The 13028-nt window shown below is 32.3% G+C and overlaps 1 protein-coding gene across 4 annotated transcripts in view; it reads right to left on the bottom strand.

The window, feature by feature from the left end:
• Window positions 1-13028, bottom strand: part of LOC132543195 (tetraspanin-18-like) — a 95443-nt gene that overhangs the window by 26405 nt on the left and 56010 nt on the right. For 3 of the 4 annotated variants that reach the window (XM_060206673.1, XM_060206679.1, XM_060206687.1), the window contains one exon: window positions 1864-2031. In XM_060206673.1, the coding sequence (XP_060062656.1) occupies window positions 1864-2031 (168 nt within the window). Of the gene's footprint in view, window positions 1-1863; window positions 2032-3547; window positions 3952-13028 lie in introns of those variants that run through there. The other variant, XM_060206695.1, reaches the window with a different exon arrangement.

Here is a 13028-nt window from a genome sequence, read left to right on the forward strand (position 1 = left end):
ACACTAAAATTTGACAAAGTATTGATAGAAAGGCCAAATTTAGACATACCGAAACAAAACCATCCTGTTTTTGTTAAAAACTTTCTACGCCAAAATATCCCAATTTACAGTATCCAATATAAATATATAATATCATATTTGTAATATATAAATATTTATTGTAATGATGAACAGATGTCTGACGATTATGAAATACTTTATAGCCTCTGGAGATTTTTCAGAGTGAAATGATAAATTTCATCTGTAGTGTGTTTACAGCATGGAAATAATTAAAAACTAAATGCACACAAAACTGGCACAGCACAAATGGCTGTCAGTTCTGGTGCAAATCTTCCCATGCTCAAAGTATAAAATGAGCATGTAATGTCTAAATATTTAGCTGTTAAAGACATGAATAGATTCACCAATGTATGACTTGATCTGTATCTAAGTACAGTTATTTTGATTTCAGTGAAAACTAATATTCATCAGTCTTATAATAAAATCTTTTTAACTCTTGATAAACATTTACTCTTAAAATACTCTGATTTTTTCCTCAAAGCTGTTTTCTGCAATGTCGAGAATTTATACACTAAGTCAAGTTAAACACAAGGAAAACCTGTACCAAGTTATATTGCATCAACTCCCAACAGAGTTAATCAACAGAAAAAATTACGCCTATACGTAATGTTCTATTTTCAGCATTAGTTACATTCTCACTGAAAATCAAATAAAACATCGGCACTGACAACAACAACAAAACTACCGTTATTTTTACACCGATTTTGAACTCTAAACAGTGCAAAAACTTTCATGTTTTTCCTGTGGTTTTGCACAAACCTTGTTAAGTAACCATAGAACAGCAATGAAAGAATTTACTTTAAGAAACTTGATACCACAAATATTTGTTTACCAGACAGTGAACTGCTATATATGTATTGTATATTACAATGTCTTTCCTGAAAAGATCAACTACAAATAATGCACAAAGTAATAGACACTGGTAGGTAGATTTTTCTGATGCCGTGTCTGTTTTGATTATTCAGATTGACATGTAAAATTCAAAATTTCCAGAACCTTTAGCAAATTCAGGCCAAGAATAGATACAAAAACCACTTTACAACCTTTGTTATCTGAAATCTGAATATTGAGATCTGCAATATTTCTGATCCAAATATACTTCTTACACCAAAGAAGCGAGCATAAAATAAAGTTTCTGAATAATGACAAAAGTAGAACATCTAAGAAGTGCAATAAGCAACTTTTTTTTTTGGTGCCAGTCTTTTTCAAATATTTCACAAAGTTCTCATTTTGTTTCAGGTAATACAGTGTAAGTACAATAATTACATCAGAAAGTCTTCACACCAAATCACCCATTGTTCTTATCAATAAATCATATCTATATATCAATGTCACTGGAGAAATTTAATGTACTCCATAAAGTCATTAACTTTTTACATTTCCGTTCATAATTATTGTATCTATCCTTAATAAACACATGCCTGCTCATAAATCTGCCAACGTCTATTGCAGTTTAGTAAAATTTATGAAAAAATCCTACATTTTATATATTGAACCTCTGAGCTTATTGTTCTGCAATAAGCCTATCTGTCTGACTTTGAGTCAAAGGTTCAAAAGAAGGTTTATTGAGGGAAAGGTCAGTCTTATCGAGCGGTCAGCACAGAAGAGATTCGGTGGAACTAAGGAGTGATCAGTGTTCAGGACAAGTTAACTTGGTATTCACATTAAAATCTTTTTCTCCAATGCTAATTTTGTATTGAATTATACATTTTTCAACATATCTAAAATTGAAATTATCATTCATCTCATCCTGTTTTCAGTAATTCTGGGCTCTGATCACTGAATGACTAATTCCAGACTTACAAGAATGACAATATTGTAGCAGTGGAGAGCATTTCTAAGGCAGTGGAAGCAAACGTCTGCATCAGCATCCTGTCTCCGTTGTGTGCGGATCCGATGGTCGCTATGGTGTCTCAGGTAACCATCGTCAACGTGATTTTCCATGGAATGCTGCCGCCGGCCTCGTAGTGGCTAAAATTAGATAAATAAATCATACCATCAGTATTTCATCATTAAATGGCACCTTCACTATTGTGTTAGAAACAGAAACCTTCTGATAAAATGAAAAATGAACTGTTTATTACATAGAGAAGATTTCTCTCTGTCAATTTTAACTTGGATAATCAATCTTCAGATGAACTGACTATTAACACTGTAGATTGTTGTATGGTCAATCCTTTCCACCTTGTTGATAGCAGAGAGAGAATAATGGTTAATTAGAAAGATTTACAATATTGTAATACAAGTAATATCATGATAGTACAGTAATACAGCAAGATGCAAGCGAGACAAAATATCCACATATATTCTAGTTAAAATAGAACTCTAATATATTTGTAACAATACTTCAGTCAGCTGATTGTGAAGTTCAATACAACATAAAAATCAATATTGGAAAACATGCATATCTGATGTTAAAAAACCTGTTTGCGATGAAAATGATGATATAATTACGAACTAGCTGTGATGTTGTTTTTTTTTTTTGTGAAAATGTTAATGTAATAAAATCTGTTTAAGAGATACATTTCAAACTCATATTCATTTTAATCTGTTGTAATCAAAATAAGTGTTGTTTTCAAATCATTGATAATAAAAACACAGGGGCTTGGTGAGAGTTCCCAATCCTTGGTGTATATGAATTATAGTCACTATATTGACCATGGGTTTGGAATTCATGCCAAGTCCCTGTGGTTAATCTCAGTAAATGTAATACTCCATTCCAGTGTATTTTACCCCAAATCAGAGTGTTTCTCTCATTCCCAAGGAAATATTCTCACTTCCTGGCATTGTTAATCATTTCAATAGTGAAATGGGAAGAAATCTTAAATATTCTTTGATTAAAATCACACTTTTTTCAGGTCATTTCTGAACTCTGAAAGTTACACTATTGTGACGAAATCTAATGTCTCCATCATAACATGTAATCCTAATAAAATTGAATGACAGAATTTCATCATTTTTTTTAAGATGTCATAAGAGGTAAAAAGTGTAATACTGTAAAGAGAATTATTTCGGTCCAATCATTAATTTTAGCACTATATCAATTTTGAAAAAATTGATGCAATAATAAATTTTCGAATTCACAATGATAACAATATATATTTACTAAAATTGCAATCAACGCAGCCATACTTTAGTGCAGTATTCTAAGTGGAAAAGCACTAAATACATTACTACTAGAATATGTACATTTACAGTATATAACATGTCTGATATTGGAGATTATCATTATAGTGATGTGATAACATCCTATTTACAGATTATCAAAGATAAAAATGTACAACCTGACAACTGGGGACAGGTTAATATCTACAATCATGTTGGTACAACACAGAAGTTAAGCCTGTCAAAATATACTGAGTAATTATATAATACAGTGTATGTTGTATGGTGAAATTAAGTCGCAGAATCACCCATACAGACACACACGTTTAGTTGTTTAGTCAGTACAACATCAACCCAGTACAAACACACAAAATACTCATACCCAGCTGTGATGCTTGAGTCGAATTTCATCCTGGAAAGTATGATTTTTCATTGATCACCGAAGCAAGGTATTATATCCGTAATGATTTCATACAGATCCTGATATTCGGAATAAAACTGTTTTTTGATAGATCCTTAGAAGAGACAGACCCGATGATGCAGACATTTTGCCTGTAGTATAACTGAGAGACAGAGGCCCCTAGTCACGAGCCATAATTACCCCTCCTCATCCTTGTCTACCTAAGAAGACACAATTAGTTTCATCTGGGGTTACCAGTACTCCAGATCACAAGGGGCATCATAGCCAGCACCCCACTCACAATATATATAAATGCCAAGGAATTCAGAGGTCTGGATTTTCTTCTCTGTGTAAAACGTTATATGAACAGTTAGCGATAGTTTATAAAGGTACTACCTATATCTGATTACTCTGGTATACATAGAGATGTAAATATAAACAGAGCATGGAGAAGAAAAGATCAGAATGTCATCCCCAGCAACTGTTAAGTATGAGAATGGGCGAGGTGAAATGTTACATATGGTTACCATAGCGATGCATTGATGCTGAAGCTGGAAACAGCTACATGTATATTATACACCTGTAATTTCATTGGTACAGGAATAAAGGAATTCTATAAACCATTTAAATTAGCCATCGTCAATTCATCTTCAATATAAAACCTTGCATGCATTTTTTTTTTATGTTTGTAATGCTCTTCCTTCTGGGGGAGCTGTTCTCATTAAAATCTGCCAACATTACCTCAAACAGAGCACACACAAAAGCTGGGAACAAAAAATTCATTGTAAGAAGCGAGACGTTGATTAAATCATTAAACAGAAAAACAATGAGGAAGAAAAACATTTAATTAAAAACACTGGAATATTTCCAGAAGGTATGGTATATTTCATGGTTACGTTTCATAGCATCTTATTAGAAGCAAGGTTTATATATAGAGAATATATATTTCGTATGATTCTACAAGCATGTGGTTTGTGTTAGAGGAATCCTAATATAAAACAGATTACACAGACCTATACATGCGATTGTACTTGTTATAACCATCCATGTTTCTGTCTGTTGATGCCTATATTATACTGGCAGCCTATTAGTCATAAACACATACCGTTACCCAGAGGTGAGTCTAACTAGACAGGAACATTTATTATAGATGTATGATTGCGAGAAGCAACATTAAATCATCATCCTTTTCTCTTCACTCTTACACAAATGTATCAATAGGTGAATTAAATATTCACAGGCACATAATGGCTGCGTAGATCAACATGTTTGATAAAAAAATACTAAAGATAATTTGTTTAGTGAAACCTGAAACTCAATTCTAAAAAAAAAAATTAATAATTAATAAATTTATTGTTAAGGATCATTATTCAGGTTTACAGTAGAGGGTTCATCATTATGATATTTACAGTGGAGTGTTTGTTATCATAACCTTTACAGTAAAGGGTTTCATATTGTAATATTTACAGTACAGGGTTTGTAATTGTAATATTTGTAGTAGAGGGTTTGTTATAGTAACCTTTACCGTAGAGGGTTTGTTATTGTAACATTTACAGCAGAGGGTTTGTTATTGTAATATTTACAGTAGAGGGTTTGTTATTATAACCTTTACAGCAGAGTTCATTATTATAATATTTACAGCACAGGGTTTGTTATTATAATATTTACAGTAGAGGTTTGTTCTTGTAACATTTACAGTAGAGGGTTTGTTATTATAATATTTACAGTAGAGGTTTGTTCTTGTAACATTTACAGCAGAGGGTTTGTTATTGTAATATTTACAGTAGAGGGTTTGTTCTTGTAACATTTACAGCAGAGGGTTTGTTATAGTAACATTTACAGTAGAGGGTTTGTTATTATAATATTTACAGTAGAGGTTTGTTCTTGTAACATTTACAGCAGAGGGTTTGTTATAGTAACATTTACAGTAGAGGGTTTGTTATTGTAACATTTACAGTAGTGGGTTTGTTATTGTAATATTTACAGTAGTGGGTTTGTTATTGTAACATTTACAGTAGAGGGTTTGTTCTTGTAACATTTACAGCAGAGGGTTTGTTATAGTAACATTTACAGTAGAGGGTTTGTTATTGTAATATTTACAGTAGAGGGTTTGTTATTGTAACATTTACAGTAGTGGGTTTGTTATTGTAACATTTACAGTAGAGGGTTTGTTATAGTAACATTTACAGTAGAGGGTTTGTTATTGTAATATTTACAGTAGAGGGTTTGTTATTGTAACATTTACAGTAGTGGGTTTGTTATTGTAACATTTACAGTAGTGGGTTTGTTATTGTAACATTTACAGTAGTGGGTTTGTTATTGTAACATTTACAGTAGAGGGTTTGTTATTGTAACATTTACAGTAGTGGGTTTGTTATTGTAACATTTACAGTAGAGGGTTTGTTATTGTAACATTTACAGTAGTGGGTTTGTTATAGTAACATTTACAGTAGAGGGTTTGTTATTGTAACATTTACAGTAGTGGGTTTGTTATTGTAACATTTACAGTAGAGGGTTTGTTATTGTAACATTTACAGTAGAGGGTTTGTTATTGTAATATTTACAGTAGAGGGTTTGTTATTGTAATATTTACAGTAGAGGGTTTGTTATTGTAACATTTACAGTACAGGGTTCCTTACAATAGTTTTCATCATCATGGTTTTACATTAATTCATTATCATCAAAGTTATTGATTTAGGAAACTTCTCTGGAAATTGAAATCATATAGTTCTTGTTTTTTGTTTCTAATTCCAGAGAAGATGCTAAGTGATTTAAGATTTCAAGACTGTTATAGAAATAGGACCGCCCATACTGCAACACATCTCTAGGAGGAAAGTCAGGAAGCAATAGATTTTCATAGGGTTCATAGAGACACACTACCTCACCTCTAACTAAAAATAGACCCAATTTCCTGCGAGATAAAACAAAAAATAATTATATCTAATTCTGAATAAACTTACATATAAATGTTTTATTATATCAATTTACATCCATTTTTTGTTTGTTTGGTAGAATTCATAGAAAATTCCTATTTTTCAGTCTGTGTATGAAATAGCTGACTCCAGAATCAATACTGACTTGATTGGGTTTTGTGTATAAATGTTGGATGATATTGATTTCTATTATTCTACACTAATTTGTACTCTATAGTTGTAATGAGCTTGGTACAATTTGCTACTTCAGAAATCATTCACAGTGATTTGGTGGGTATGACTTTGGTCAGCATAAATGTTTGTTATATTTAACAGGGGTGATGAATTTCATAGTTTGTAAAGGATTGAACCAGGAACCCCTGGTTTCCCAGTAATTTTAGGCTCTATTAATGGAATTTACAGTCCAGTCAGGAGAAGATTGATGTCATCGTTTTGTAATAAGCCCATCTTCTATTTTAGTAAAAAGCAATGTTTTGCCCACTTTACAGGATTAATATACTTAATCACATCCTATGAAATTTTACATTTTATAAAAAAATAAAAATTATTGTAAATATGTTTGTACTTTTTTCTTAAAAGTGTTTCTTCTACCAATTCATAAGGTTATTCTTGTCCAAAATTAAAATGGAAGTTGAAATGAAATGTGAATTGGTTTTGTTAGTATCTATAAACTTTCTGATTAATAAAAAATTACAAACACTACTGCTTACATCAGTCACATAATTAATGACATAACTGCCCCTAATGAGTGTATCATGTGTGTATTTCTGACTAAACATAACCAATCCTTCAGTTCCCACCAAGTATAGTAATCAAATGATATAGGATATATATTACATACAACATCTTACACATGCAAACAAGATTCTATTACCTAATTTTTTTCAGTATTAATCACAAAATATAGGTATGTTTTCTCCTTTCAATCAAGGTTTTGAAATGCCAGTTATGTACATTGTGCCCATCCCTTCAGATTGTGGAGAATAGCCAGTTCCATATGATGATGGAGAGAGACAAACACATTATTGATCATCTGTTTATCCTTAACAAACTGTGTTTTTCCTGCTCTCTCCCCTGACTTAGTTTTCACATTTGTGTATAGTGTTTGTCTCTTTTTAAATGTAATATCCGGTCCCCAGGCCATGACAACTCAAAGACATTAAAACAGACAGCTGGTCGTTCCTGCATGGCATGCAGTATTGAATGGAATACATAAGCAAAATAAAATGGAAAACACAAGCAAAGTATAATAAAATCAGCCCCTTCTAATGTCATGGAATGGGAGGGATGTCATGTATTGGTACTGCCAACATGACCTTTCACTGAACTATAAAACTGACCATCATTTTCCCCCTCCCCTCCCTGCAGATTCTCATAAAGATCTTTATTTTTAAATCATCATCAAACAGTCTTAATAACCAAACCAAACAACATTGTAAATACTTCATTAAGAATTGAATCAAGTATTGAATATGTATATATAAGTCACCTGTATACATATTACAGGTGTGAACACTCAATTGGCTCCTTCTTAAGTTTTCTGTGGAAAAAAGTGTCTTCTTCTTAGAGAAAAAGCATTGAGTCATACATGCAATCATGACTTGTTGTTAAGGTAAATTGCATCTGAAGTAAAAGTATCTAATTAATATTCAGTAATATAACCAATCTGAAAACTTTATGAGTTAACAATCAGTTGAACATTTTAAAGCAAAAAGTGTACCCATAAACTGAAAAAAAAATCACTGGGAGAATTTGTAGTCTTACAATTTTCTTTTTTGTTGCACATATGTTGTTTGTTATCAATTAGAGGTATACACCCAACATCAATTACAAAGATTTAATTAACAGAAATAGCTTTCCAGTTATTCAAAGAATAAAGCATGTTTTAATTTAATATCTATAAAGTCTGTTAAAGTAACAATGTTAATCAATTTTATTAATATACAAATTTGAAGCACATCAATGTAGAAAGAGCGTCTCATTCTTAATTAACTGCAGACAATATCAACACTAGAATACATATTTTTCAAAAATTACTAGCTTGTTGTAGGCCATAAATAATAAATAAATATGTCTGACTGTTATTTAAACTTCAAACAATATACTCCGCCAAATAGATTTCCTATGGGATAAGTTTATTATACAAAGTTATTCTTTGCCCAATTAAGGTTAAATAATACATTCCAGACCTTTGTGTTCTAATGTTATTCATGGCCATTAGAGTGCTTAATTACTCTGTATCTATATAGACAACTATAGAATGTTTCAGTACAAGTTCCATCACACAAAATTTTTCATAATTTATTGATTTTCATGAAGTGAGTCCCTTTTGGGATTGTTTTCTTTCAAACACCTTAATTATCTTATCTCCCCTCTGAAAGCAAGACTCACTATTATTTTACTCCAGTTATAAAAAGTCATCTATCAGTTAATATTCTATGTCATTCATCATTTCAAAAATTCAAAAAGCAACTTTCGTGGTCAACTTTGTCAAGTAAGGGTCTTTAAATGCACCTTGCTGAGGCTTTCAGTTTTGAAGACATGAAATAATCTTAAAGATTTGACAACTGTGTAAATGTGATGAAGACATTTTGGTTTAACTAAATGTATTGTGCTACTATGACTCCAGTTGTCATAGTAATTTTACTGAAAATGGTTAGGTCTGCAAACACAACTGGACCAAATCTAGATAAATCTTTGGGTAGTTTACGTTTACAATATCTTGTCCTTGAATTACCAATAGTCCAACAGAACAACCCATAACAATAGTCCAACAGAACAACCCATACCAATAGTCCAACAGAACAACCCATACCAACAGTCCAACAGAACAACCCATACCAATAGTCCAACAGAACAACCCATACCAATAGTCCAACAGAACAACCCATACCAACAGTCCAACAGAACAACCCATACCAACAGTCCAACAGAACAACCCATACCAACAGTCCAACAGAACAACCCATACCAATAGTCCAACAGAACAACCCATACCAATAGTCCAACAGAACAACCCATACCAATAGTCCAACAGAACAACCCATACCAATAGTCCAACAGAACAACCCATACCCAAGGGAAAACCTGACAGCAAAACTATTCACCAGCTCAAATTCATATTGAAAATTTGTAAAACCTACTCATATCTAAATTTCGTTGGAAACTTAATTTAGAATATTATAACTTTATTTTAAAAATTGACTGCTGTTACGTCATCGATTTCGCCTGCATAAGATAGGATTGTTGGCGGGATATTTAGATCTTTAGATTTCATATCGTCATTCATCAAAGTTTACTTTAATATTTACAGCTTATAATCAAGTCTATCATTTTCCCTCACACAGTAAAGACTATCTTGAAAGACAGAATATGACATCGATTTACGTGGAAAATACCATTTTGAAAAAGAGCGAGCGAGCGCGGACATCAATGAAATCAGCCTTGTTATAATCAGTCGTCAATGAAATGGCCAGCAGTGTTTGATCTTTTCCTAGAACTGTGATATCTGCATTACTGTCTATTCTGACAGAGTGACGATCATAAATCTTGTTTGTATACACAAAATAAACCCAGTACAACTAGCGTGCTTTTTAACGATGGCGGCTTCCAGGAAACAGCATCGGAAAACGTGCTGCAAATACAATCATGAATCCGCACAACTTGGTAGAAGTGACATCTCGGCATCAGAAATTTGATATCGGCATACGATTTTGTATTCTTATTGTATTCATTGTACCTATCTGTCTGGTTACAAATATGGCAATATATCTGTCTGGATCTCTCTTGTAATTTACTATCTCTGTCGGTATTTTTCTCTCGAGTTTTCTTTGGTGTCACTGGTACATGTATCTTTTTTTTTATTTTTGTTTTTTAACTTCCACAACTCAACCGACTTAGCTGTGGAATTCAAAATATGTGTTTTTACTTCCTAGACTGTATATGTAATACACTGTACGTAAACATCAAGTTTATGTAGAAAAAACCATACTTTTGAACGACTGTTCCAGACCACTGCAACAATTCTAAACACAAGTATATCTAAACATCCATGTTGAGAGTTTCAGCATCGGACAAGTAATCTTCGCGTGACTTTCATTTCACCTTCAGAATTTATGAATCACCTGATATAAGTGTCATATTCCCGTCTTAGGAGTTTTACCTGTGTCGTAGTCATTACATACAAGACCATGATATATATGTACATGTCTCCAATGTAAATCCTAAACGTAAGGAAAACGATGATTACACACACCTAACGAGTTTTCTTACCTTAGTAGCATGCTTATCCATTTCCGAATTGTAAAATGAAATATTTTTCTTTATCATTTCGCTTTTGTTGATGTTTATCCTTATTTCGAAATCACAACCAGATGTGTCGTCACAAGACCTAAGTGTTATGGAATGGGTGACTGCGTGTCCTATTAATTTTATCTTGCATCCCCTGTTTTTACGCCAGGTAAGAGCGACACATATACGTTACACAAAATACAATCTCTCCGAGTTTAACAAAGCAAATAAACATATATACCCGGATTTCGACAGATTTAAAGCTTGGTTAACAATCTTACACAATACATAGTTTTCAGATGAGATTACTAAATACGGCATTATCCCTTATCCTAATCCCCAACCCGTAAATTTATTGGCTTTTTACTTTAGACACAATAACAAACCCACGTATGATTCAACTTACATATTTTTTACCGGTACGATATCGAATATATATAGCGTACCCGGCTTTTTTATGTCTATTGACTATTTGCCCACTCACGCCCACTTATTAAATTACTAGACGCATATTTCATTGCATGAAACAATACACTTATACAATAACACCATATACGGTACATATCTAACGCCCGTGGGTGAGTAGTGTATATACAAATAGATACTCTAGAAAAAATCCACGATCACAACATTTAATTAAATATTCTTGAAACATTAATCATACTGATCAAGGTATGTATAATAATGAGTATTTCTAATTTGACTTGTGACTATGAATATTTTTTTTGGTGTCGAGACACAGTATATAAACCAGGTCAGTCAGTAATTTGCCTATAGTCTATAGAAAAGCCGGTACCCTAAATTCATGATTTTGTAATACCCTATATATACACTTGAATGTATCCACATCTTTGAACAGGTTACATTTATTACAACGAAGTGAACTGAACTTCAACATAAGCCTTTCCAATGCTATTGTGATACTTATATCCGTTGTTACACATTGTCCGTGTCTTCCTAGTCCGTGATAAAAGTTTCAAAAGTTGAAAAAAAATCTTACCGAATCATGTGAAATACAGGCAAGGCTAGTAATGTGTGCAAACCGTCACGCTTATGACCAGAAACATGCCGGAGGTGTACCTGTGACGCATGGCTTAATATCACCTCAATTTATCAACAGGAAATCAGGTTTTTTGAGAGAGAACTATATTTAAGTCAATAACTGCACGTGGTCCCAACTTTTCAATGAAATACATGTAAACGCTTTGAAAGTATCCGTGCTTTTTGCGTCCAAAAATGCACCTGTGTAGGGATGTCAAGAGAGACAAGACCAAAAAAAGAAAGACAAGACAAGCGAGTAGAAGGAAAACTAGTGGCAAGATATTCAATTTGGTCATTTCAAAGTCCCTTAATCAGACAAAACGGAAGAAGTTCTGTTTTTACAGGTTAAAAGTTGTTCGCCTCACACTATTGCAAGAAGTGGAGAACAGCAATCTATCTGCCCCTCCCGACCAACGAATAGTCATGTTTGTTTTGTTTTTAAGGACTGGTGCCAGATATCAAAGTAATGCAATTTTCTTTTAACTTTCAAGGCGGACGTAGAAAAACATGAAAATGTACAGCTATAAATACCAAAAATCTAGTTTAAAATACGTATAACATAGTTATAAATATTCATAACAAAGCTAAAAATATTTATAACATAGTTATGACATAGTTATAAATAGCTACAACAAAGCTAAATATACCTATAAATAGCCATAACAAAGCTAAATATACCTATAAATAGCCATAGCAAAGCTAAATATACCTATAAATAGCCATAACAAAGCTAAATATACCTATAAATAGCCATAACAAAGCTAAATATACCTATAAATAGCCATAGCAAAGCTAAATATACCTATAAATAGCCATAACAAAGCTAAATATACCTATAAATAGCCACAACAAAGCTAAATATACCTATAAATAGCCATAACAAAGCTAAATATACCTATAAATAGCCATAACAAAGCTCAATATACCTATAAATAGCCATAGCAAAGCTAAATATACCTATAAATAGTCATAACAAAGCTAAATATACCTATAAATAGTCATAACAAAGCTAAATATACCTATAAATAGCCATAACAAAGCTAAATATACCTATAAATAGCTACAACAAAGCTAAATATACCTATAAATAGCCATAACAAAGCTAAATATACCTATAAATAGCCATAGCAAAGCTAAATATACCTATAAATAGCCATAACAAAGCTAAATATACCTATAAATAGCCATAACAAAGCTAA

This window comes from Ylistrum balloti, unplaced genomic scaffold (assembly GCF_031769215.1).
Source record: "Ylistrum balloti isolate Yb309-2 unplaced genomic scaffold, AGI_CSIRO_Ybal_v1 Utg369578, whole genome shotgun sequence".
Classification (NCBI taxonomy): domain Eukaryota; kingdom Metazoa; phylum Mollusca; class Bivalvia; order Pectinida; family Pectinidae; genus Ylistrum; species Ylistrum balloti.